Source organism: Cinclus cinclus, chromosome 19, assembly GCF_963662255.1.
Source record: "Cinclus cinclus chromosome 19, bCinCin1.1, whole genome shotgun sequence".
Lineage (NCBI taxonomy): Eukaryota > Metazoa > Chordata > Aves > Passeriformes > Cinclidae > Cinclus > Cinclus cinclus.
Genome location: NC_085064.1, coordinates 10,439,821 through 10,467,413, shown reverse-complemented (window position 1 = coordinate 10,467,413; position 27,593 = coordinate 10,439,821). Strand labels below are relative to the sequence as shown.

Genomic DNA, 27,593 nt, shown 5'->3' with positions numbered 1-27,593 from the left:
CAATATTGGAAACTTACCTCTCCAGGGGGAATCATGGCTCTCACCTAACACAGCAAGGTGGGCAGAAACCTCAGATCTCTGATCTCACCTCTGCTCTGAGCTCAGTCCTGGTTACTTGGGACTTAACCCAGGCTGGTTTTGTACACCCCAAGGATGCAGCGCACACCTCTCTAGACAGCCTGCTCCACAGCAGCCTCAACCTCTCTTCTCTCCACTTCTTGCCCATTATCTCTCAGCTCTCCTGTCACCAGGAACTGCCTGGCTCCATCTTCCCACTCACCCCTCCCAGGGGCCACGAGTCTGTCCCGGCTCCCTCTAGTGCCATCCCTACCACTGCTGCCACGGTCCTCCCACCTCAGCCCTGCAGGTTTAGGGTTTAAAAATATACATCTAGACGCCGCTAGAGAGGCTGGCAGTGCCCTGCCCCTGCCCGGCAAAGGAGGCAGGGGGAGCTCCCGTCCGTGGTACCCTCACAGGGCAGTGCCCAGGGAACCGCTTTCCCCTCACGGCGGCGAGACAGCGATAACCACCCGAGCTGCTGGGCCGTGCGGGACGTGCCCCGAGAGACCCCGGGCCGGTGAGGGGCGGCCCTGCCCTGCCCTGCCGCGAGAGACCCCGGGCCCTGAGGGGCGGCCCGACCGTGCCCGCCCGCCCTGCCCCGCCGCCACCGCCGCCGCCGCCGCCGCCGCCATCATCTCCGCGGCGGGCCCGCCCCCTGCCGGCCGCCTGCGGTACGGCCCCGCGCGGCCCTCGGGCAGCGCGGCCCCCGCCCGGTGCGGCCCCTCGCGCCCCGCTGTACTTACTGCCTTGTGAGGCTCCTTCCCCTGAGGCAGCTTCGGTGTCTGCAAAGAGAAAGAGCTGCGCTTAGATCCGACGGCCGCGCTGCCCCGGCCCCCACCGCCGCCTCGCTCGCTCCCTCGCGCTCCTCTCCGCCGCTCTGCCCCGCCCGGCCCCTCGCGGGCTGTGAGGAGCTCACAGGGGCTGCCGGGCCGGACATGGCCAACAAGGGCTCGTGGCTAAAGAGCAGCTGCCCGCGGTCATATAAAGGTGTAGGCTGCAAGGGACATTAAAGCCCTTCCCATCCCACCCCTGCCATGGCAGGGACACCTCCCACTGTCCCAGGCTGCTCCCAGCCCCAGTGTCCAACCTGCCCTGGGACACTGCCAGGGATCCAGGGGCAGCCACAGCTGCTCTGGGCACCCTGTGCCAGGGCCTGCCCACCCTGCCAGGGAACAATTCCTTCCCCATATCCCATCCATCCCTGCCCTCTGTCCATGTGAAACCATTCCCTGTGTCCTGTCCCTCCATCCCTTGTCTCCACTCCCTCTCCAGCTCTCCTGGAGCCCCTTCAGGCCCTGCCAGGGGCTCTGAGCTCTCCCTGGATCCTTCTCCTCTCCAGGTGAGCACCCCCAGCTCTCCCAGTCTGGCTCCAGAGCAGAGGGGCTCCAGCCCTTGGAGCAGCTCGTGGGTTCCTCTGGACACATTCTAACAGCGCTGGGAACCCAGGAAAGCCAGCAGTGAACAGAGCACCTGGCTCAGCTCCCCTGGGATTTGACACAGCTGGCTCCACCACCGTGCCTACCCTCCATAGGCAGTGATAGCAAAGCCTCCACAAGAATTCCCCCAGGGTGATTCTATCCTGGTCTTACTGAAGGCAGATGTGAGAAGAAGGGAGAAAAAGCTCCCTCCACAGTTGTGTGTGGGACTGCAAGAAGCACAGAGCAGAGATCGTGTTCAAGCCCTAAATGAATGCAACAGGCAAAGCTGTGAGCTGTAAAACAAACCCCAGAGTTACAAGTCAAGGATCATAAACAATTAGGATTTTCAAGCCAGTTTGAAGTGTTTCATATTCATCCTAAATGACATATACTGTATGTCACATTATCCAGTAATGTAACTGGGTTGCAAAGTATTCCATATGTCTGTTGGAATGATGCTTGCACTGTGCTGGAAACCACAGCTGCTGAATGGCACAGCGTTTTTGAATTTAAAATTTTCACCTTAAGTAAAACCTTAAGTAATGAGCGCTGTTTGCATTTAATTTCCTTATTTCTTAAAAATAATAAAAGCAAATTATTGTGGGCTTGGGAGTTTGTACGTTTCTACTTGACTAACCTGCCTGATTAGATCATTTTTCTAGGCAACGGAATTAATTTGGCACAACTTCATAAACTCAGGGGCCAGATCAGAAACCCTCAGTATCAGATGCAGGACCTCAACAGCAAAGCCCAAGATTTTTCCACAGCTGCTACTTTTTTGAATTCCCACCCATCATTCAAGGAAAAGCAGCTATGGCACAACAGATTTATGCAAAATGTTGTCCTGGTGTTCATGAGCAATGCCATAAACAAACCATGAAAAGCATGCACTATTTAAATAGCTTTAAAAAGTACTTTAGTCAAATTTAATAAGAATCAGGCAACACAAAATCTGAGGAATAGCCATTTCTGAAATGCGTCACGAAATGTTGTTACTCTTAGTCATAAGACAGACTAAAGCATTCATGAATTAAAAAATGACCAATTAAAAATCCCCTTACAGCCCACTCTATATCACCTTTGAGGTCAGACCAAGTAAATACAGTTGTGAAACAAAAGATGAATTTCTGAGAAAGTTGCAAAAGTCATTAAGAATAGGGAGGTGGGCAGGGAGGCTGGAAAACGGGCCAGTTAACTCCTGTGTCCCAAGAAACTTTCTGCATCTCATACGAGTATCTGCTGCAGACTGGGAAATGTTCATGGGAAAAATGGATCTTGGGATGCATGACAGAGGACAAAGGACCGCCCCAGAATAATCTGATATTTTCAGTAACAAATAAACAAATGAACCCCAACCTTCTACAGCTCAGGAACACCATCTCTCCTGAGGGATGGTTATTCCTCTATTAGTTTTCTGCTCCTCACCTCAAAATCCTTTCAGTGACAGAACCACTTTAACTCAGACTCCAAAAAATGTGCACTTTGGAAAAAAGCATTTTTCCGTATTCACCATCTGAATGAGTCATCTTCCTTTTAATATTTTTTGAATTGAGCAGAACCCATTCTTGGAAAACATTAATCTGAAACTTGAAAAGCTTTGAGAAGTTTTTTAACAACTGGTGAAACTTGAAACTGCCTGAAGAATCCAACCCCACTCATAGCATCCAGGATCTGTTGTGGTGAGGGCAGCCCAGCCCTCAGCTGGCACAGCCCTGTGGGGAGGACATGGAGAGCTGATGGGCTTGGGGGAAGGCAATGCAACAATTTATAATGTAAATAAATAATAATGAAAAACAACTTGAGAAAAATCATCACTCAACCCAGAAAAGCTTATCTGGAAACAGAGAACTTCCACCAATTCTTGGGCTAGAGGCAATATATCCTGCGAGGGTTAAACTTGAGCCTTGCTATTTTCTTTTTTTGCTTTTGGAAGAATTCTCCTGTGGGTACAAGTCTCCCTTGCTTGGCCTCGGCCCAGAGGTTTATCAATTTACTGTCTGAAAGTCTAATAAAAGTAATTTCAGCCCTTTTTTTTTGTGAGTTATCTATAAGCAAAATAATTTTCCTGACTCAAAACATACAGATGCTTTGTTGCTCATGTTGCTTAAACAACGACCCAACCATACAAAGCAAAACTTTCTAGCTGACTCACTCCTGAAGGCAATCCAAAACTTTTAATGACCTGAAAAACCCCACACAGCTAAAATAAAAGCACCGTAAGCAAAACATTTTTAAGCCCTGTGTTGCATGTAGGTGAAGCGGTAACATTTGGGCCAGATCCTTCCATTGGCACCAGGAATGCACAGCCCCTCTGCTCCAGCTGAACTGCAGCAGGAGGAAGGAGCTGGGATCCTGCAGGGCTGCATGGCAGCTCACAAAGGAGCCTTTCAGCTCCACAACATAACTTTTTTGTTTGGTTTCTCTTTTAAATTTTATTTGTGAGTTTTGGGGAGGCGAAGGGAAAGGAACACAACCTTTTCCTTTCTTCCTTGATGAAACATAGTGGGGAAATTTCTTACCTAGGTTTCTGGCTCTTTGCAGAACCCTTACACGGGGATTTCCATGCCTGGATCTCGGCTTTGGCTGGAAAACACAAGGGGAACTTGTCCCTGTGAGGCAGCACGTCCTGAAGCAGAGCTGCCTCAGCCCTTTTGCAAACTGCCAGAGCAGTCAATCCCTGAAATTCTCCAGCCAATGCTCAGCACTACAGGGAAGGCTCAATAAACTAAGAAAATGTCCTATTTTATAATATAAACTCTCCTGATCCTGAAGGCAGACAAGAAAAGAAGTCAGCCTGAAGAACACGGGTCGCCTCCAATGCAGCTTGTCCGCCACAGAGAGCTGGAGTGGAGGCAGGTGCAGCTATAAAAAATACCCAGAAAATTTCTCAAAAAAACGCTCATTGCAAATAAAAATGTGATGTTGCCAGGGTGAAACTCTTCATGTGGAACTGAACAGCTCAAAGGATGAGAAAACATTAAGTTCTGCACAGGGCAAAACAAGCAGTGGATAACAACAGATAGACTGCATGAGCAGAGAGGGTGACAGACCCTCCCCCTGCTGTAAGGACCAGGTGGACCCTAGACACAAAAATCAGCTCAGAAATAACCCTGGTCAAAGCAAGGACAACTAGAGGCCCCCAGACCTTACATTTTGTGTCACTGAGTGACAGGTGACAGACAGGCTGGTGACACAGATATTTTGTTCTGCCCCAAAGGTCCAAAGCCGATCAACACCAGTTTCTCTGCTCTCCCCTGGCCTGAGCCTTTTCTATCTCTTGCTCTGTCATCTGCAGCATCACCCCAGGGCTTGGCCAAGGCCTGTTAGTGACACAGGAACTACACAGACAAGCAGAGAACACAGGCCTGTGACAGGGTGTATCCTTCAGCAAATCCCAAACAGCAGCTACTGATGCTGGAATGGCCAAAAAAACCTACAAAGGGGCCTCAGTTTGTTCTAGCTTCTCTGATGCTGACCTGGTGTCTCCCAGCATCAGTCCAACTTTGGGAAAGGCAGATGTTATATGATTGATGGGTGGCCAGACCCTGGGAAAACCATGGCTGGCACCCAGAAAATGCATGCTGCAAAGAGGGAATCCAGGTCCTGCCATTGTAGTCTGGCTCCTCCCTTGCCAAGCCAGAAAGAAATGACTGAAGGATTCAGGATTAATGTTTCTGACAGTTGAGAACTGTATGGACTGGGCTAAGGGAGCTCACATTGCAGTGCTTTGAGGAAAGCAGCCCTGGGAGAGCTGGCTGCCAGTGCCCTGGCACCAGATCTGAGACATGGCCTGGAGATCACAGGGAGAACAGGAACGTGCAGGGTGACATCCTCAGTGCTGTGATCCCACCACATTTTCCCATGTTTGTCACCCTGGGGCAGTACCAGCCCTTTCTCTATGAAGCCTTGGGGCAATAAAAGCATCTTTCACAAAAATGTCCTTCACCCTTGCAGTCTTCTGCCATCCCAGCACCATTCCTGGTCCAGTCCATGCACAGCTCACACTGGACAGTATCACACAGCGCTTTCCTCCAAAGAATGCTTCCTTCTCTCTTCCTACACATCCTTGACCTTTCACTTCAAGTTATTCCCCTGCAGCCAGGCACACTCTGCCCAGTGGCTCAGGTCCCTGGGAGAATCCCACTGCCAGAGCTGCATCATGTTTGCAGTTTTATTTCTTGCTGAAGAGTGTAGATGGATAAATAACTCATTTTATTGTCTTAAGGCAATTTGAATGCACTTTAAATGTTACTATTACATGCATCCATTTACAGTAACATAAACCAACACTTTCTAAGTATCACAGATATAAATTCTGCTTCTCCAGCACTGATGTGAGAATTAGTGATAAATTTCCATATTCAGAATTTTGAAAATTTCCATCTTCTGCAACTACACAGGACAAAGACCTTGGAAGCAAAAGGTAAAGTCATATCTCCACTGAGTTCATGTCAAAAATATGGATATCAAATGCACAGGTCTATGCTGATATATGCACCCATATAATATATTACTTAATTTCATTAAAATATATATAAATATAAATTAATCAGATCACACCCTAGAAGGTGACCTCATACTAACAGAGCTCCTAAAATCCCATCTGAAGTAATGATGCCCATAGTACTTGGGGAAGAGAAGTAAAATAAAAGCAATCCTTGTCTCACATTTAAATACTACAATTATTATGCAAAATTATCACAATGCTGTGATGCAGTGGTAAAGCATATCCCTGTTATTTTAGGGAATTTTTTCCTTAAGCTTCAGAGTGAAGCTACTTGAAGCTAGATTTAAAGGACTTTGAGGAATTTTGTGGATATTTAGAAAAGAAATACCAATATGGAAAAACAATTCTGTGTACCCAGGGGTACAGAAGCAGTTCTGTGATATTAAACTGTACACAAGGAATATGCAACCATGCAATTAAGGATGTGTTATGAGACTGTGACTCTGAGCAGCTACTTCTCACCTGTGCATGTGATGGCTTTCAAGAGTTTGAGCATGTAGAACTTAATATCAGCCTTCATTATTCTTAGATTTTTCAACCACTGGTTACACCTAAGGAGCTAAAGCAGATTCTCCTGCCAGCCTGGCAGAGTGACTCTGGTGCTCACATCAGGGAGCAGGAAACAAACCCAGAGAAAGGCTCAGGAGGAGCTGGTTTCCAGTCCTTGCTGTTCTGGTATTTCAGAGCTCCAAATCCTGCAACACTTTGATTGAATAAATCACCTCAAACTTCCATATTTCTGCAATTAAGCAACACTGGATTGTTCAGTCTTACAGAAAACTCAGATCAAGCCACTCTTGACCAAGCATGAGACCCCTGATGCACACAGTGCATTTGGGAAGTGACCTGAGCTGACAGCAGGGGCACAGGGGCAGCTCAAGGAGCATTTTGATTTGAACATAAAAATACTGAAGTCACAATGCCCATATCTGATTTATATCCCGATTTATATCTGTCACAATCTGATTTATATCCTCCCAGGCTGACTTCTCAGGGATGGATGGAATTCCCAGCTGGGCAGGAGCTCAGAGCATCTCAGGGAGATGCCACCAAAGTGTTGGCATTTGGAACTGCCAGGTGAAACTCTGTGATCTGAGCTGCCCCTGCACACAGTGATGCCCTCAGAGCCCTGGGCAGTAAATTCTGACCCGAACACAGGAGCTGCTCCTGACCTGGGGAGAAATATTGCTGGAGTAAAGAGCCACAAAAGTGAGACAGCACTAAAGTTTTATCACTGGGCCCCTCTCAATGGGAATTGAGACAAGAAGAGAAGAATTACTGGTGACCAGGAAAGCAGCAGAGCAACCTTCAAGACCTGCCTGAAAATAGACATAAAATAAAGAATATCCTGGAAGGGGCCCTCCAGGATCATCCAGGTGTGATCATCCACCTCCTGTTCCTACCCAGACCCCCCAACAATCCCCCCTGTCCATCCCTGGCAGCGCTGTCCAAACGCTCCTGGAGCTCTGGCAGCCTCGGGGCCGGGACCATTCCCTGGGGAGCCTGGGCAGTGCCCAGCACCCTCTGGCTCAGGGAAGAACCTTTCCCTGATCTCCAGCCTGAGCCTGCCCTGAACCTGTGTTATGCCAGGATTCCCGAGATTGCAGCAGGACTGAGATACCTCTGTGTGCTCGCACATGGGTCTGGAAACAGTTGTAATACTTGTATTTCTTCCCACATATTCCACACTCATAAGACCCTGAAAAACAAGACAGAGAAGCACACATCACCATGAGTGATCAGGAAAAACAGTCTGCACACTGGTCCATAAACTGTGGGCAAAAGGGTGCACTTTGCAGCAAAGTAATTTTTGTAAGGCTCATGGAGATAAATGCAGAAAATCACTACCCCAGAAACTATTCTTTCTTTCAGCCTTATTTAAGATTCGTTGGCGTATTACCCTGAACTTAAATTTTCAGTGTATCTTTTTAACTCTGCTAACGTGAAAGGGCCACTCTCAAAATAGCCTGACTTAAAATTTTATAATAATGACTGATGTTTCCTATGGACAGAAATAACCTTGAATTACTTTTCAGTAAGTTCCTAGTAGCTGGGAAAAAATACTTTTCAACTGAAAAAAGAAGGCAATATGTTATCTCGAGGCCAGGAGTTTTTAAAATTTCTCAAGAAATGCACAATGTACAAATTTCCCAAGACACCCACAGAGATTTGGTAAATATCCACCCAGAGGAAACCAAATAGATACAAATAGAACTTTTGCCCTTTTTAAGGAAAAGCACATGACCCAGTAGTCCCTCTTCTCAATTTGCGTCTCTTATTCCAGAAAATACACATCTGCAAACAGTCATTTGAAATTAAACCAGAGGAACGGAGATGGGAGAACCATTTGTAATGATGAAGTTATGCCATGAATTTAGACTCTTCTGTTATTGACCAGGCAGACAGAAATTTCCTTAGATTTTTTAATTGAGTTGATTCAATCTCTTTTTTTCCTACTTCACTTTGTTGCACAGGCTATAAATTCACTTTCCAGGCTCTTATTTGCAGAATGCACTGCATTTCTTAACTGCCCACCAGAGCTGTGGAACTGGGATCCCCTTGGTGCTCTTTTGGAGGGTGAGAGCCTGACTTGAGTAAAGAGGAGGTGGGAGAAAGAAGGGCTGAATTAATTTGGTATGAATGCAGAATTTCATTTCCATGCGCCTTTTCTCACACAACCTTGAAACAATCTTTTCCTGACCATGCAAAACAGCAAAACTCAGGGAGGAGCCACAAATGAGAACAAAACATTGACACACTTCCAGAAGAACATTCCCAAACAGCATTTCACAACAATACTCACCTGGAGCTACTCAAAGTGACCTCTTGCCAGAAACAAACCCAGGGTGCTGTCTGAACACACTGTGCCCACAGTCCTTTTTCCCCTTCCCATGTCCCATTCTTACAGCCTGGGAAGAAAATCCCCCCCCCTTCAGAGTGTGAGAGCCCTGAATTCCTTGCCCATCACTGGTGGCACCATTTAGGGCTGTCTCCTGAGCTGGGGAAGCTCCTTTATCACTGATGCTGAGAGAGGCCATTCACCACACTCTGATACACCAGAGTATCCAGCTGAAAAAATATTCACATATTCTGATAGCACATGCACTTGGCTGTGTCTGATGTGCTCCAGAGCATTTTTATTATCATAGTTCACTGTATTTTATGTAAATACACATCTGTGGGACAGTCACTCCACACAAGCTCACTGAGTGAAACCTGGGAGATCAGCAGGTCAGCAGCATTTGCCAGCCCTCATTCCCATGCTCAAGGACTGATTATTTTCACCACCAACCCCCAAAATTCTCTTCTAAAAACTCTTGGAGCTGGAGCCCCAAAGCAGCAGACGAGCACTCGCCATCCCCTGGGCCCTGCAAACAGGAGCCCAGAGCACAGCTGAGGTTCAGCTGAACCAACAGCACAGTGTGACTGATGCCCACCCACATCCCAACAGTGCTGGCTGCACACAGAGCACTGGGAAGAGTTAGAATGAGTCCAGAGGAGGCCACTGAGTTAATCACAGGGCTGGAGCCCCTCTGCCCTGGAGCCAGGCTGGTAGTGTTCACCTGGAGAAGAGCAGCTCCAGGAGAGACCTCAGAGCCCCTGGCAGGGCCTAAAGGGGCTCCAGGAGAGCTGGAGAGGGAGTGGAGACAAGGGATGGAGGGACAGAACACAGGGAATGGCTTCCACTGCCAGAGGGCAGGCATGGATGGGGTATTGGGCAGGAATTGTTCCCTGGCAGGGTGGGCAGGCCCTGGCACAGGGTGCCCAGAGCAGCTGTGGCTGCCCCTGGATCCCTGGAAGTGCCCAAGGCCAGGCTGGACACTGGGGCTTGGAGTAGCCTGGGACAGTGGAAGGTCTCCCTGCCCATGGCAGGTCCCTTCCAGCCCAAAGCATTCTGTGATTCTATGATTGGTGCAAACGGGTCACAGTGAGGGGCTCTAGGCTGAATTTTTTTCCCCATTTTTATTGCATTTCCTACTTTCTCTGGAGACAGTCTGTGGACATAAATGCACTGGCTGTGCAGAAGTTCTCTAAGAAGGTCAGCTGTCCAGGTAACTGTGCAGTGCCTTCCTTCTGCACTGTGGAGCCGAGCAGGGGCTGCAGCCCTTGTGCAGGGCCTGTGCTGGACACTGGGGGCAGGAGCTGAGGCAGGAGAGGCACCACATGTCCCAGCCAGGGCTTTTGTGCAGATGTCCTGAAGCTCCCAGGTCTCAAGTGGAACCCAGGGAAGGTTGGAGTCAACTTTGAGGGGGAAACCTGCACTCAACCCCTGCCCACAGGTGATAGAGCAGTGCCCCAGAAGCACAGGGAGTTGGGGAGGGTGAGGGAGATGTGTTACAGACCTGAGGCAGAGACACAACTCAGCAGCCACAGCTGTGTACTCAGCTCACCACAGGCCCTCATGTTAGAGAAAGGAGGGATGACTTGTCACAAAAAATGTGCTGTTAGAGCGGAGGAAAGGTGAAGTGGAGGAAGGACATCACTGTGGGTTAAGGCCTTGCAGAGAATGTGCCCACATGGCCTTGGACACCAGCAGTGAGGCCATTGTCCACTCAGGGTGTGTCATGCAGGTCACAGCTGGTGGTAGCAGGAAGGGAGATGGGAAAGGTTTGGGGTTAGTTGGTGCACTCAGTTGGGCTGAGCTTTTCCTGAGCCTGGCAGCTGGAATCTGGGCAATGCACCCATTGCTTCCAGAGCTTCCTTTGCTCCCTGAGCCCTGGTTAGACTTTCACACCCTTCCATCACATACCGGACGTGTATCTCAATGCATGGTCAAAAATCCAGGTCCCTGAATATCGATTTCGTGTATATCCAACGGGAGAGCCACGTTCCACTGCTTTTCCATCTAAATTGTGCAAAAAGAAATCAGAAAAAAGCCCTTAAAGTGGATGCATTTCCAAGGAATAATGATGGCTGAAGCCTATTAAAAATTTCCAAAACCCATCTGTCCCTGTGACTTCCTGACAAGATGTCAGAGATCTCACAGAATTTCTTAAGGCTTCTGCAGTACTATTTTACTTCACCAGGGAGAATCCAAAGTGCTCTTGAATTTCATATGCTGAGCAGCTCAGCAACTGAAACATCAGCACCATGGCATGAACCCAATGTGTGCATGGGAGATGGACAGAGAGGCTCAGAGCAGAAGGATTCTCTCTTCACTCTGTCTCAGAAACATTTCTGATTTAATGCATTACTTGAAAAATCCTCTCCAAAATGTTCCTCATAAAGCACCAGATTGGGAGAGCAGATTGAGAGCTTAAGGAGTCTTGTATCAAACTTCTCATCAGCTCATAGATAACCCAGTCCTCCACGACACAAACACTGACCTGACGCTATTCCCGACAGGAGGAAATGATCCACGTCTGACATTCTCCCTCTCTTTCTCCCGAATTACAACACAAGTGCCCTTTGCTTTTCCTCTCCTCTCCTGCCAGCTCCATGGTGGGACTTCCCTGCCCTGAGAAGTATCCATGTGCTGTGGCTCTTCAAGTGACCCTGGCCTGAGGTCAGCACGTGAATCTTGCCAGGAGAAAGAAGAGAAGAGGAAATGTGGCAGTTCTGAGCTGTGCAGGGCAGGAAGTCCCACCCCAGGGCTGGGACACCTGGGGTACCATGGGGGTCCAGGTGGGTGCAGGGGGAGCGAGGAATCCACAGCAGCTGCAGCTGACAGGAGCCAGGTGAGAGCCAACCTCTCCATTGGCTTCCTCTGCTTGGGATGCCACAGGGAGACCCCACAGGATTGAAAGACTTGTGGAAAAGCAGCTGAAAGGAAAATGGTCCAAACCCACAAACAGCTTTTCGGCTGGGGGACTGTGGCCACTGTCCCCAACCATCCCACCTAGTACAGCCTCTTCCAGCCCCCATGGGGTTTGGGATGCTCCACATGGATGGAGGCAGAGTCTGGAGTAGTCCAGAGTGCCAAGAGAGACAGGAGCTGGTGCAAGCAAACAGGAGGCAAAAGACACAAGGCCTGGTTTGATGTAAATACTGTAAGGGAATAGCAGCAATTGAGCTGGGAATCCCTGTTATAAATTGCTCCAAGTAACAACTAAAAATATAAATAGAGTACTTGTATGACTCAGAAAAGAGATGCAAATCTTGTAATGTGCATTTCACCCGAGTCCCAAGGCTGAGCCCTGCAGGAAAAGATGTCTCTTGGAGCCACGTGTGCCCTGAGCCTTCAGCACCGTGGTCCTGGCTCAGAGACATCCCCTGTTTAACCAACTGTCCTCAGCACTCTCTGAAAGGAGACAGGCTGGCGTCAGCAATTCCACACAGAGGAGAGAGGCTCATTCACTCCTGATTCACCACTTCATCAGAAAATACTATAAAAATAACCATTTTCAACACCTCCAGTCTGAGCATCCCCAGCGAAGGTGAATAAAATCCTACCAAAGCCTTGCCCATCTGCACAGAGGAAGTGATTCAGATACAGGGCTTCCAGATCCCAGGGCTAGAAAGCTCCTGGAAGTGCTGGGGAGCAGCAGAAAGAGTCACAAAGCTTTTGCTCCAGAAGCAGGAGGCACCAGCAGCATCAGCAGGTGACACTTTGGGCTGCTCTAGTGCAGCAGCTGGAATGGCCAGTGCAGAAGCTGGAATGGCCAGTGGAGTAGTGGCACATAGGGCACATTCCAGGTGTGAGGTACCCTGGTGTATGCAGAGATGGGCACAGTGCCCATGTGTGTTTTCCATGGGGGAACAGAGGGGGACCAGGTGCCAGAGCTCAGCAAACACAAGGACCTGCCTTCTGGGCACCACAGGCTGTGCACACAGAGCACAGTACCTGATGGGCAAACAGGAGTTATTCAGAGCCACTTGCCCAAAAACAAGGGTCATGTGAATGTCAGACAGGGGCACTTCCAGGGCTCTGTTCACAAAAGAATTGGCAACAACTCCCATCACCTCCAGATCAAACTACCTTTAAAGAAGTCCAGGCTTTACAGTGATGAATACAATGTGTGTTTCACTGGAAAAGGCCCTTCCAGACAGAAGCTCTGAAGTTTATAAGGCTTTCAGCCACCACTTGTAAGTGGTCAATGAATCTGTTCCTCTCCCCACAGTGTCTATACATTGTGAGCGTCCCCCTCCCACCACTCTGCCACCAAGGCTCTCCATGGGGACAACACAGATTCACAGAATCATGGAACAGCCCAAACTGAAGGGACCCACAGGGCTTATTGAGTCCTCTTCCTGCCCAGACCCCCCAACAATCCCCCCCTGTCCATCCCTGGCAGCGCTGTCCAAAAGCTCCTGGAGCTCTGGCAGCCTCGGGGCCGGGACCATTCCCTGGGGAGCCTGGGCAGTGCCCAGCACCCTCTGGCTCAGGGAAGAACCTTTCCCTCATCTCCAGCCTGAGCCTGCCCTGGCCCAGCTCCAGCCGTTCCCTGGCTCCTGTCCCTGGCCCAGAGCAGAGCCCAGAGCTGCCCTTCGGGAGGAGCTGCAGCCCCCAGGGAGGTTTCCCCTCAGTCTGCTCTGCTGCAGCTGAACCATCCCAGTGCCATCAGTGCTCCTCACTGGCTTCCCCTCCAGTCCAGCCAAGTCAGCCAAGAGCAAAAGCTCCCTCCCCACTGCACAGCAATCAGCCAAACTCAGCTGGAAAGCACCAGTGCCAGAGGACAGCGACTGCAGAGCAGCTGCTGCTGCTGCCCAGCCAGGAGCTGTGGGAAGAAGAGGGTCCTGCAGGGCAAACACCCAACCTGCAGATGCTTTCACGGAGGGCTGGTGGCCGTGGCAGGAGAAGCTGCCATTGCTGCCCATCAATCATAACTCCATCTCTCCCTCCCATGGCACCAGGGATACTTTTCAGCTTTGACTATGTAATGATCAAGAGCTGCAGAGGCACAAAACCTCTGAAAATACACAGAATATATTTCTTCTAAATTGTAAAATCTTTATGTCAGAAATAGTTTTGGACTTCTTAGGCTTTCCCTAGACCTGCACAGACAGCACTGACCTCTTGCCCTGCTGTTCTTAGTGGCTGTCCTGTGGTGGAAAGGAGGACAGGAAGAACAATGATGCTTCTGAGACAATCACCAGCTAAGGACATCTCCCAGGTTTCTTTCCAGCAGTGTGGACAATGATCAACAAAACCTGGGGGAAAATCCAACATCAATTCATCTTTTCTCTCCCCCTGCAGGACAAACCAACCCCAACTGCAGTGCTGGGCAGCTCAAATCAGCTTCCTCCTGAGTTTCTTAAAGGAAACCTGGTCCAACTGCTCTTCCTTTTTTTTTATGAGCAAGTGCCTATGGATCTCAGAGACAGTGCAGGAGTGGTGCCTTGCCAGGTTCCCACAGGAAGCCTCTTTCCCTGGAGCACGAGGAGAGGACAGTTTGATGTTCACAGAAAAAAGAAAAAGCTTCTTCTCATCACAGCGGGATGTAAGGTGGGGACAGGAAGCACTGTTTTGAACAGGGCACACCACAGCCAGCCCAGTCAAAAGTATTCCAACTACTGAGGAGTGATCAGGAAAACAAACAAACAGCAACCTGTAAAACCTGCTCTTGAGCTCAGACTCATTTACAGAAAGCATCCACATTCCTCAGAGCAACTTTCCTCAGAATATCTCAGCTGTTTCTGAGGCTTTCCTTCCTAAGTTCCTCATCTGTGCCAAATACACCCCCAGCCCTGGACTCACCAGCTGCTGCAGGTGCCTGATGGGCAAGTCCCTGAACATGCCAAAAGAAGATAAGGAGCTTTGTCTTTCTGATCTTGGCTGAGCCTTTAGGGGCAGCCAGATGCAAACAGACACAGAAGGTCAATAATTCTGAGCCAGGACCCCAAGATTGACGTTCACCCTGTCTCTGGGCCCTCCAGCAGAGCTGAGTGTCCAGGCACAGCTCTCCAGAGCCTCATCCTGTCCCCACACCCCATCAGGGAATGGTGCCTTGTGCCTCACCGAGCGTCTGCTGGTTGCGCACGCCGCCGATGACCACACAGATCTCCGCAGGCACATCCCCCGGCCCATCCTTGATGTTCTTCTTGGAATCTTTGGTGTCATCCTGCCAGATCACCTCCTCGATGTAGTCATCTGGTACCTCTGTCTTCACTTTCACCTCAGTCATCATTCCAGCTTCTTCACTGGGGGAGGACTGAGATGTCACCGAGTCGGAGCCCTCGGCTTTTGGGCTCCGTGGGCTCCTCTTCAGACACTCCCTGAAGGGGGAAAGAGAGGAGAGAATGTGAATTCTCAATGCCAAGTGCTCATTTTGGCATCACCAGGACCTAATTCAAGGTAGTCTGGTTTATGCTGGTTATTTAAAAGAAGCATATTAATGTGTGTCTGCTGTACATGATAAGTAATTAAAATTTAACTGGACAAAAGCAATAAAATGATTTACTAGTCATGAAAATAACCTTAATCATCACGAACAAGAGTAGTGCTCATAAACACACTGGATCCCTAAAGAAGAGCACAGAACTTGCCCTGGTTGCCAGCAGGCCACAGGCACAGCTCCAGCAGTTGTGACTGCAGGTATTTGGCCAATACTAGCCCATACACACAAAGCCATATTCTCCTGTGGCACCTGGGGATGTGTCCCCTGGGTCACTGGTAGACCTAGCACTGCTGAATTAACTTTCACTTGATGATCTTCAAAACCTTTTCCAACCTAAACGATTCTATGATTCCCTGACATTTTTGACTTGAAGCTATCTCCACCCTCCATCGCATCATCTCTTTTATTCCTTCAAGCAACCTGACATCCCCTGGTATTCAGAGGCTTTACTGAACATACAAAGTGCTGATGAAAGGGGATCTGGAGGATGAGGATATTTAGGGACACTACCACGTTATGGACAGATACAACTATTGGGAATCACAGGGAAAGCCTGATGGAGGGGGAAAGGCAGCGGGGGTCCACTGTGCTCAGAAACAGGTTAGGAAATCAAGAGGTGCTGTGGTGGTAAAAGGCAAAGGTGGTGTGAGCCCACCAGACAAGGATGTAGGAATAAGCCAGTGGAGCTCCTTTAGCACCACTTTTTATGGACCCCCAATTTTTCATACTGGTTATTAATACACTCCAACATGCAATACAAAGATAAAATAATTGCTGGTTCAGTTTGTGCAGAAATCAGAACTAAATATATAATGGCTCAGACTACCCAGAAATAGAAACCACTGTGACATATTTAGTCTCATGTAAACACTGGGAATAGCTGAAGGTGTTTGAAAATGTTTTAGGCAGAAGTAACAAAATAAAATGAAAAATAGGCTGAACTTGTGGATGATCATTAGATTGTGCAACAGTGACAGATAAAAAAATCCCATTGCTTGGAACATCATAAAGTTCATCATGACAAAGTATGAATTACAGTGTTAGAGAACCAACACCTGAAGTGGGTTCTGACACAGCTTATGGAGCTTGCAGAGGATCCAGGATGGTGCAGCTGGAGGTGAAAGTGTGGAGCTCCTGGGAGGACAGGGATGAGGGGTACAGAGGAACAGAGAGAAAAATCCTCCAGTAATTACTAACAACCATTACAACATGGTTGTAATTACAAGATGGACGTGGAGTCAGTATTTCAAACTGGGTCAGGCACATCTTATTGCCAGAGATTTTATTATTCATCCCTTCATTCTCATTATGGAATGAAATGTACAATTAATAGCCCCTAAACAGAGAGAATTAGCCTTGACCTGCCTTCCCACTCATTTCCTTCCTTCTCACACATACTCCCCCTTGCCGTGCTCCCAAAATCATACAGGGCTCTCACAAGTGAGAAAGATGGATTAAGACAGAGAAGATGTGGTTGAGAACTGGACAGTCTTTATGGTAATATTATTGGGTGTGCCACAGGCCCATCCATCTCAGCCACCACACGTGGCTCAGCACCCTTCCAAAGGGAAGGCAATGAGTACAGAATACTCAGGGATCAGGAAAGAGTAGGATTGACTGCAGATCAATCAGACCCAGAAGGTGTGAAATGCGAAACACTGATAAAGGCAACAGTAGGATAGGAAATTCTTTCCTTCCTCAGAGCCTGTACAGGACTGTAGAGGAAGATCAAAGGCAGCCAGGGCAATTCCCACTGGGAGGCTGGAAGGTGGGAACCAGCAGTGAGAGCTCAGCTGTAGATGGCACAGCAACCTGTACTTGCCAGTTCTGGGCAAAGCAATAGGAAAATCCAGGCATGAGCCAAGTGATTTGGGATTAGAAGCTGATACCAGTGGCAGTGAGACCGAGGCTAGGGCCTTTTGAGGAGATTATAAAAGGGGCAAGAATACAATGACTTTCTGATGATACCCAGCTTTGCATTGGTCACATTCATACACAAACCAAATTAGCAACAGGCCCCGTGCTGTGAGGCAAAGCTGTTCTCCATAAGCACTGCTCCTGAATAGAGAAAGCCATTTCCACAGGACTCCTGGAATGGTTGATGTGGGACAGATTTATTCATGCTCTGGAATTCAATTTAATACCACTGTTGCTAAAAGTTATGGGTGAAGCCACGGAGGGGGGAAGAACAAAGACTGTGAACAGGACACTCCACCAGTGGATCCCTCTCTCCGTAGCTGGCTCTGCCCAAGACCAGTGGCTGCAGCACAATCAGACGAAGTCAGGACTGTGGATGCACCCACATGGTGCTGAAACCACACAGAGCCACACTCTGAGCTAAAGGACTGACTAAATTTTCAGTTCAGGTGCCTGATATGGAACAAGGAGGAGGTTTTCTCCCTCTGAAGCTGTGGTGAAGCCACTCCCCACATGCATACACAGCGAGCAGCTTCAGGTTTCTGAGCTGATCAGGAAAGCTGAAGACAGTTCCAAAACACAGCACTAAAATTATTCAAGACTGGGAAAAGACACTTCATGACTCTGTGAGACCAAACTGCTCCAGTCTGTTTCTCATGCCAAAAGGAAGACTGGAAGATTATTTGATTGCAGCATATCATCATCTTCATGGGGAGAAAATACTGTCTTGCCTTAACTTGGCAGGGAAGAATCGAGTGCAAGCTCATTGCTGGAAGCTGGAACCAGCTGAAATGAGGCATAAAACATTAGCACAGATGGTGGTCTGGTGGAATAGCCATTTTCCAAGGGATCTGCCCAGGGAAAAGAGATCCCCCAAGTTTTTAAACCCAGATTTGTGTGTCTGGCTGGCCCCAGGTCCCTGGGCTTAGTACAGACATGCACTGACCACACTTGGTGGCCTGGAGCTGAGGAATATATAAATTATTAGACCAGACCAATGGACCCTCAGAACCTTTGCCCTTCATACCTGCTGACTTTGTGGATCCAGCTCTGCCAAGAAAGGAACTTCCCAGATGGAATGTCTGCTCCTGGATGGGACCTAACTCTGCAAATATTAACTGAAAGCAATTCATTCCCCCATATGTTCTAACTCTGAGCAGATACCTGATGTGCAGAAGGACACAGCCCCAAATACTTCAGCAACTTTCTTCCACATGATTTCATGGCTCACGAGCCCTGAAAGGAGCTGCTGTTCCCCTCAAAAACAAGTGAGACCATAAAAACAGCAGCACAGACACTCCGGGGGGGGGGGGGGGGGGGGAGGAGGAGGAGGAAGAAGAGGAGGAGGAGGAGGAGGAGCAGCAGTCGGCAGCAGCAGTGGTGGAATCCAGCTCTCCCATCACTTTCTTGTGGTCCCCTGTGAAATTCAGGTCATGCTCCTGTGGCTAGAGCAGACCCAGGACCAGTCCAGGTTTTTCTGAAGCTCAGCTGCTAAATGGGATATCAATGTTCCCAAGGGTGCAGGGGAGAGCTGGGCTCAGGGAATGATCCTCATATGACAGCAGAGTTTGAAGCCTCCTGGTTCAGCTGGGCAAAGAGTACCAACATCCCAGAGCAAAACAGGAAGGAAAAGGAAGCTACTGACACTGGAGAGCTTCAGGCAGGACGGAGAGGGGTACGTGCACAGCACCAGCAGAACCAGTTTTCCTTGGAAGACAGGAGTCAACACAGCCTCCACTGTGTACAGCATCAACCCACACAGGCATTGACCCAGGAAAGCTTCACTTCACCCCCAGTCCTTTGGTCCTTGGATCAGCCCTTGAAAGCCCATGATGCTGCACTTGCTCAGTGTTGTGCTGAATATTGCCTCCCCTGCTACTAAGCAGCACTGAGAACCTCCACTTGGAGATGAGGAAAAAGCAGTAGGAGATCTGGAACATTCTTGCTCTCCAGAAATTCACTGAGAGACACAGGGAGGGACAGGGAACATCCTGTCTAGGGGAGGGAACACATCAGGCCTCAGCACTGCCATAGCCAGGCCTGCCTCTGCCACTGCTGTCCCATGGCAGCTTCTCTGGAGCTGGGGCACAACTGCTGGTCTTGCTCAGAAAGAGGATGAGCAAGAACAGCAGTGAATTTTCAGCTGAGCAGTTCCCAAGGCTACAAGCAGGTCTCAAGGGTTTGGATGAGGGCACAGAGAGAAAAGGACTCCAAGCTTTTGGGATGTCAGGTAAGTTCAGTATCAGGCCTGGGGGCTAGGAGCAGAAGGACTCCCCAGTGTGACCCAGGCAGTGTCCACATCCCCTGGTGCCCACACAGAGACCTGCCCCAGCTTCCAGATCACTGCAGGCACTGCTGGGGTACTGCTAGGGACACACTGGGACAAGTGATGGTGAGAGCTTCCACTTGGTGGAGACAGCAGCACACAGGAGCCAGGGAGAACCTGCCAGAGTCACCTCCCACCTCCCCCAGCCACCCTCTCCTGGTGGCTCTGAGCTTGGTCCCCAGCCTCATGCCACCACCCTTCTGCATGAAACAATGCAGGTTTAGTGGTCAGTGTGGCCTTCCAGGGGTCAGCTGCACCTCCCTCTGCAGGTGCAACCTGCATTTAAACATCCATGGGCTGATGTTTCCTAGGAAGAGGATATTCCTATTCTCCAAACATGGCATTGCTTGCACAGGACAAAAACTGCTCAGAGCCATCAGGTCGCAGAGGAGCAGAGTGCACAGGCACAGCTGGCTTGAACCCCACCTCCTTCCACAGGGCGGATCTAGCTCCTTCTCCATGGCTTTGGCCCTTTCAACCTCCTTCACTGTTCCATGTCTTGGACCCTGGCAATTCAAGAGGCTCTTCCTTGCCAAGGAGAGGAGACAGAAGCCTTGGGATCACACAGTGCTCGCTCCGTGCCTGGTTGCTCCTACAGGTGAGGTCCTGTTTCACTCCCCAGAACAGACTCTGTGATTTCCAACATGAAAGAGGCAAACAAACATTGCACTTGCATGTATCACTGCTCTCACTAAGTAGGCCACACAGCCAATTACTGTAATACCAGCTCTGCCATCTCACAATGCTCATTTCAACATTGCTGCCTGCTTTGATCATCAGACTTTCATCTTCCAATGACGTTACGGCCACTTTCATGTCAGACACGAGTGTGTGAAGGCAAAAGAGATTTCAGAAGGCCTTAATGAAGCCTCGGCATGGGGAACTGGAAAGGCAGGTGTAAAAGTGGGTTCCTGGACCCATTTAGGTACAGCTTCTTTGGCCCTACACCTGTGGCAGCTTGTGAAGGCCTCAGGCTTCAGCAGAGCTTGATGATGCAGCACAACAATATGAGCCAGAACAGTTCTGGATGTGAAGCCTCACCAGCATCGATGCGAGGAGCAACATGAGGGCAATGCCAGGAGCTCTTCTTGAGGGAAGGATGGAAAGGAAAGGCTGGGTGCTCACACCAGTCCCCTCTGCACTGTGATGCACCCACATATCCAGCAGCACCTTCCAGCTGATCTCCTTGGCAGGAGAGGGGGAGAAGGGGTGAAGGCTGAAGGCTGCAGGGTGGAGCTGTTCTGGGCTCTGCAGGCTCTCCCCGGCTGTGATGAGCAGAACAGCAATGAGTGAAAGCAAATGGGCTGTCAGCTGCTGCAGCCACAAGAAACTCGTGCTTGCAGTTTGCTGTTTCTGATATGGAGTAGCATCCTCATAAATAATGAAAGTGACTAAAAGCTACTTTAAAAACACACACTCCTCCCTTCTGAAAGAATGAGAAAAAAAACCCCAATTATAAAAGGACATTTCTTCCAGCTAGGAATAATTTGTCATGTAATTCTCTGAAGACAGCAACAGAAACATGTGTGCTCCGTGCTCCCTTTGAGTCATCTGTGATTGCATATGTACTCAGATGGCTTCTAATGAGGCTATTTTTACAGCACACATCCTGCTGAGTTTTTGGGGAGGGGCAGAGTGAGATCAGTGAAGTATCAGTCTTCAACATCAGCTCCTCAAAAGGAGAGGAAAAGAAAGCACATCTGAAGGAGGATGTACCACTCTGAACCAACACCTATGCACAGCTCTCCTGCCCCAGCAGCAAATGTGGAGCATATTTTGGTTTTTTCTAAACAGTACTGAAGCTGGAAAACCCAGAGATCATTAGTGCCTCAATGACATCAATGATGACCAAGCTGCACAGGGCTCTGCACATGCTGGTCTGGTGGAAGCTGTCCCTGCTCATGGCAGGGGGTGGAATAGGATGGGGTCTTCAAGGTTCCTCCAACCCAACCCATTCTGTGATTCTGTGGTGGCATCCCTTGGCAGAGGACAGGGTATGACCAGTTAAACTGAAACACTCCTTGGAAGGCTCTTCTGGTCTGCAGCACCAAAGAGGTTCAGTAAGGACTTCCAAACACTCCTGAGGACCAAGCAATGGGCACCTTTGCAGAGGTCAGTGGGACACCAGCACCCATGGGATGTCCCAACTTGTCTTCTGGAAAACAGCATGCAGTTGGCTCAGCCCAGGCTAAATCAAAAGGCCTTGGCTGTCAGAAAGCAAAGGAAGCAAAAAATGGGGGAGGCTGAAACTGGGCTCAATTTACAGATGTCTGCCATGGTTTTACAAGAATCAGAAGGTTCCTGTCATGACTGGAGCTATGGGAAGTCTAATAGACAGAACAGATGTAAATGAACTCTCATTTTACATGGAGACGATGAAAGCAGAGGCAAGAAAAAGAAGGATGTAAGTTGAAAATCTGATTGTCTGATAAATTAGCTGTGGTGGCCTTCCCACCCCTCCCTGTGGTTCTCATCTGCCTCCTGGGGCAGCCCCAGGGGTTGGGCCCCATTCCTTATACCAGGAGGTGGAGAAGATCAGGAAGCAGACAAACTGCCTGGTGTCCTTCACTGGGGACATCTTCTGCCGACATCACCAGACAAGAAGATTTTCAAGTGCAGGGTTAAAAGAGAGAAAACCAAGAGCTGTTTTCCCAGTGTTACAATTGAGCTCTTGGCTCCTCAGCTCCAGGCTCCAGCCCCAGCTTCAAATGTTCCCTCACAGCCTGAAAGGCAAAGACACCACCCCAAGCTCCTGTGTTACAGTGTCCAGAGCTGTTCCTCTCCAAGGGACTCAATCCCACTCCCTGCCACAATTCCCAGAGGCTCTGCCGAAGCCCCTCTGCAGCCTGAGCCTACATCCATCAGAGAGCATGTCCTGGTGCTGATGTTTGAAATGCTGGAACAACCACTCCATCTTGGGTTCCTCCTCTGACAGATTCTTTTCTGGAACAGGCACTGTATTTCCTGTGTGGGTTGCTGCCTCTGGTCATTGGGCATTTGCTGGAAAAGAGATTCTCATACTGGGAACCTCCCCTCCACAGGAGAAGCCCCCTCTGCTGTCTCTTGAATAAAGCAAAGCAAACACTTCCTTACCATATACTGTGTGCACATTAAAATATCCCTTCTGGTCCTTGCCTCTTCCCATCTGGGAGCCTGTCCAAAACCCAGAGCATGGACACCCAAGCAGGCTACCCAGGTGTGCCACCAGCACTCTGGGTGACACACATGATGGCAGCATGTGCTGGTCCATATGCCTGAAACCCAAATTTTCACTTGGTCATGGAGGGGTTCATGGTCATCCATGTTCCACCAGGAGGTTTCAGCTCTCTTCACAATGTTCCACAATGCCACTGTGAATTCCCAAGTGTGCCATTAACCATTTAACTTCTGAAAGGTTACAGGAAAAAACTGCTCTCTCCTGTCCTGCTGTTACTTTAGGGGATGGATACTCCCTCCACCATCAGTAGTACAGGAGAGACTTGCTGAAGAATAGAAAAAAAAGCAAAAGCTGGTGAGAGCTTTTGGGCATCTTCCACGTGCAACACACTCTTGTGAGCCTCAGGATTCAAAGACTTCAATGTCCCTGCGAGGTCCCAAGCGCTCCTGCAGTCTCTCTGCTGGAGTTTTGTCCATGGCCCAGGAGCTGTGTCCTTGTTCTTGGTTGGGTTTCTTCATGAGGCTGCTGGGTCCCCTCTTTGCATCCATGACCCCGAACATGCTGGTCCCTCCTATGCTGACCAAGGATGAAGCAGCAGCTCCTGGAGGCTCTGACACCCTCGCTCCAAGTCACTTGTACCTGGGGACATCAAACTAACTGGACATACAAAGGAGAGGCAGGAGAAGCAGCCCAAACCCTGCCCCTGTCTGGGACACATTTACATCCTCTGCTTTCTTCCACCAAAATAAACTGAAATCAGAACATGAGGCCGCATCCTTCTGAAAGCAGAAGTGTGACAGTAGCTGCCATTCAGGTTTTCCTGGAAGAAATTTGCTCAATAAATATCAATATTATTAAGGAGTTCATAAATTTAAAGGATATGAAGGTTTTGTAGAAGAGAGATGCCTCAGGGAAGTTCACCCCCTGCCTCTGAGGGCAGCCAGCTCTTGAAAACAGAAGTAACAGCTTTCAAAAACCCCAAAATACATAATGCAGCACTTAGCGGTGTGTGTGGTGTCAGTGCTAAAATCTAGGGAAAATAAACAAACAGAGCAGAATACTTAATTTTTCCAGCTATCTGGGTCTAGTAAAACACACAACCTTTCCTGACAGCAAACTCTGCTTCAGGAAGTCCAAGAGGAATTTAATCGTGCATTCATTCCTCAAGGGACACTCGGCAGCTCCGAATCCTTCAGAGAAGGTAAACTCCAGGACCAATCAGCCTGCCTCTCCTCTGGAAATTAAACATTAAAATACAAACCAGAACAATAGTCAAGAGCCACAAAGAATTCCTAAGGTATTAGCAAAACAAATTCCCTTCAGCCCTTATTAGGAATATCTTGAGGATGGTTTGAAGAGGAAAGTCTAACCAAATATAAAAAAAATTTGGCTTATCCAACAAAAAACAACCACGCACTCTTTGCCAAAAGCAAAAGAATTCAGTCAGATAAAAAATGCGACACACAAATGATGCAGGTTAAAAACTGAATTTAAGATGATAATGGAATAGCTGCTAGCGTCTTTAAATTTTGAAGCATGGAAATGTCAACAGAGACAAAGAAATTCAGGGAAAAACAAAGAGAATAGATTAAGGATTTATTTATGTCACTGAAAGAGCTCTGTGTTCCTTGACTAAGAAATGACTGAGGGGGTGAGAACTGAAATGTCCACAGGTCTCCAACACGCCACGAGGAGTGAGGGGGTGACCCAAGGATTTCCCGGTAGCTCAGCTTTCCTGAAGGCTTTAGAGCTGCCACATCTTGGTACTTTATGGCTTCAGAAAGGGATGTTTCTCCACCTCACACCATCCAAAGCTCTCCAGGACTTACTTTGGCACTGGGCAGACTGGTGTGTTTTACACAGAAAACACTCCTGTTTCTGGGAGCTGGGATGTGTCTGAGCACTGTCATCTCCTTCTTCGTGGACATTTGACCTTCTTTTGGGTTTCAAGGAAAGCTGCCCAGCTCTCCACAGCTTCTGTGTTGGTTGTCATACAGAACTGAACTATCCACTGATCTTAAACTGACCAAAGGGCACTTTTGGGGGATTTTGTGCTGGTTGGTTGGTTTGTTTGTTTTTGAAGATGGCTGGTGAGAGCCCCTCAGTGGGCACCAAGGCTTATTAAATTCCTTGCCTAATTAGTAAAAGTTTTCTCTTTTTCTGATGCACGATGAGTCAGAAGCTTCTTGGTGCTCTGGGACTGAAAATCCCACAGGTTGACTCTTAAAGAAAGGGGAGACAATTCAAATAATTTTGCTTCCTGGATATAGGCCCAGCCCTAGGCCTGTCCCTCCACAGGGTGCAGAGCTCTCCCAAGTTTCAGCGAACCACAACCTCAGGAATTGTCCTTCCCCAGTGCTGGGGACCTGGTGAGAGTCCAGGAAGAAGAGCCTGAAGAAGAGTTGGTGCCATCCCAGGGCACTCCCTTGGATAACAGGAGTTGATGGGGAGGACATGCCCACAAAGGACAGAGCAAGGAAAGTGGGGAAGAGAGGGGAAAGTGCCACCAGGGAGGCTGGAGAAAGGTGAACTGAGAAGGAGCAAAGTGGGTACAGCCCTTTTTCAACAGCTTCTCCTCCCAGGGCACGACAGGGAATGGCCCCAGCCCCAGGAGCTCCAGGAGTGTTTGGACACTGCTCCCAGGGATGCCCAGGGTGGGATTGTTGTGGTGTCTGTGCAGAGCCAGGAGATGGACTTGGTGATCCTAGTGGATCCTTCCAGCTCAGGGATTCTGTGATTCCATGGAAGCCACATCTTCTGTGGCACAGACTGAAACACTCAGACCCTTGAGGCACCATGGCTTGGTCCAGAGTACCTGGGAAAACCACACCATTTCAGAGCTGGGAAACCTCCAGGCCCAGCCTAAAGCACCGCTGGGAACTCTGCTCCCACCTGGGCCAGCACCCAGAGCCCTTCTGCTGGATCTGCATGTCCCTGAGCCCTTTGTGGGAGCTGCAGCCCAGTGCTGTTCCCACTGCACTAAATCAGAGCCACCCCTGCCCTGCCCCACAGGTCTGGATTTCTTCTGCTCCAGGAGCAGAGCTTCTCCACAGCTACATCTGTGCTGTGAGCGGGCTCCTGGCTGGTGACAGCCCCGCTGCAGACAGGGCTGAGCTTCCAGCTGGCTCTGTTCCCTCTGCAAACAGATGCAGCTCCTATATCAGGGGCTGATTTATTCAGCAGGAGTCTCGCACATTAAGTGTAGTTAAGTCTGAAAACAAATCTAATGACTTTAAAATAAATAGCCAACAGAGGACTCGAAACTGAAATTCCTCCTTCCTCTGACACCCGCCATATAAACAATAATAATTATATAAAACCGTGTCTAACACATGACTACACAAGGCTCTGGTGACCAAGAAAAGCACACGCTGCTTGTCAGACATAATTGCACATTTGGTTTTTCAGTTATTTCTTGTCAGGATCCAGAGCCCACCATCTGAATGCTGACATTAATTATTGGTAAGTTGTTAATGCTCCAATAGTCCTATGGAGACTCCAAGTATTCACCCTGAGGCCCAGAGGTCTCAGTGCTGCTCCTACACTGCCCTCCTGTCCCACCAACCCTCTGGGACTCTTACACACCACACAGGGACACCCAGCCGGGGCCACCATGTGCAGAAGGGGCTTCAGAAGAAGTTTCAAGCAAATCTCCAGTGGACACCAGCAAGGAACCAGTCCCCTGCCATGTGATAACCCATAGGATGGGGCCAGACCATATCCAGCACTGGGGCCTCCAACACAAGACCTGGACCTGTTGGAGCAAGTCCAGAGGAGGCCATAAAGCTGCTCCAAGGGCTGGAGCCCCTCTGCCCTGGAGCCAGGCTGGGACAGCTGAGGCTGTTCACCTGGAGAAAAAGCTCCTGGGAGAGCTCAGAGCCCCTTCCAGGGCCTAAATGGGCTCCAGGAGAGCTGGAGAGGGAGTGGAGACAAGGGATGGAGGGACAGGACACAGGGAATGGCTTCCACTGACAGAGGGCAGGGATGGATAAATGGGATATTGGGCAGGAATTGCTCCCTGGCAGGGTGGGCAGGCCCTGCACAGGGTGCCCAGAGCAGCTGTGGCTGCCCCTGGATCCCTGGCAGTGTCCAAGGCCAGGTTGAACAGTGGGGATTGGAGCAGCCTGGGACAGTGGGAGGTGTCCCTGCCCATGGCAGGGGTGGCACTGGATGATCCCTAAGGTCCCTCCCAACCCAAGACAGTGTGAGATCTTGTGAATTCAGCCCTTGTCACCCCCCTATCACCACGTTTCAGCTGAGTCCCCTCCCAGCCCCTCTTAGCACCCAACTTCTGGTATCACACTCCCATCACATTGCTGCCCATCATGCAAGAAAACATCCTGCCTTTTATTGGCTTTTAATTTGCTGCTTTTTAATTTTGTTGACTGTCTCTTTTTTTCCTTGAAAAAGGAAGAAAGAAGCCTCTGATCTACCTTTTCTGGAGTGTTCAAAAACATGCACAGCTTTGTCAGGTTGTCTCTTAGTTGTCATCTTCCCCAAGGCAAGCAGCCATCTCTCTTCTGGCTGCCTTCAAGGAAGGGCGCTTTTCATGCTCCTAAGAATTCTCTTCACCTTTTAAAATCTCCCATTACTGAGCACTCACTGAGGTGCAGCAACCACACAGGAGTTAATGAGGGAGGAGAACAGTGAGTGCTCTCTGCCACTATGAGCTGCCAGCTGCACACCCTGACCCCTGCTCTTCCAAAGGCAGCACCAGGCCCCTGGAGGTGGGAGTGGTGGGATCACAGACCTCTGGGCCTTCAGAGCTTTCAGTGTTTGCTTGAAACAGAACAAAATCAACTCACTGCAGTAAAAAAAGAAAAATAGGATTGACCCAATACCACAGTCATCACCTTAGCACCAAGCCTGCTACTTGTAAAAAATAATATTGCAGAAAGATAAAATCCAGGCAACTTTACTTTTATTATAT

The 27,593-nt window shown here is 49.2% G+C and overlaps 1 protein-coding gene across 1 annotated transcript in view; it reads right to left on the bottom strand.

Moving 5' to 3' along the window:
- Positions 1-27,593, bottom strand: part of ZNF618 (zinc finger protein 618) — a 141,721-nt gene that overhangs the window by 50,103 nt on the left and 64,025 nt on the right. Inside the window, exons 3-6 of the mRNA XM_062505598.1 lie at positions 14,885-15,141; positions 10,736-10,831; positions 7,607-7,684; positions 804-842 (exon numbers count right to left, since the gene is read on the bottom strand). Coding sequence (XP_062361582.1) covers positions 804-842; positions 7,607-7,684; positions 10,736-10,831; positions 14,885-15,141 — 470 coding nt within the window. The remainder of the gene's footprint in view (positions 1-803; positions 843-7,606; positions 7,685-10,735; positions 10,832-14,884; positions 15,142-27,593) is intronic.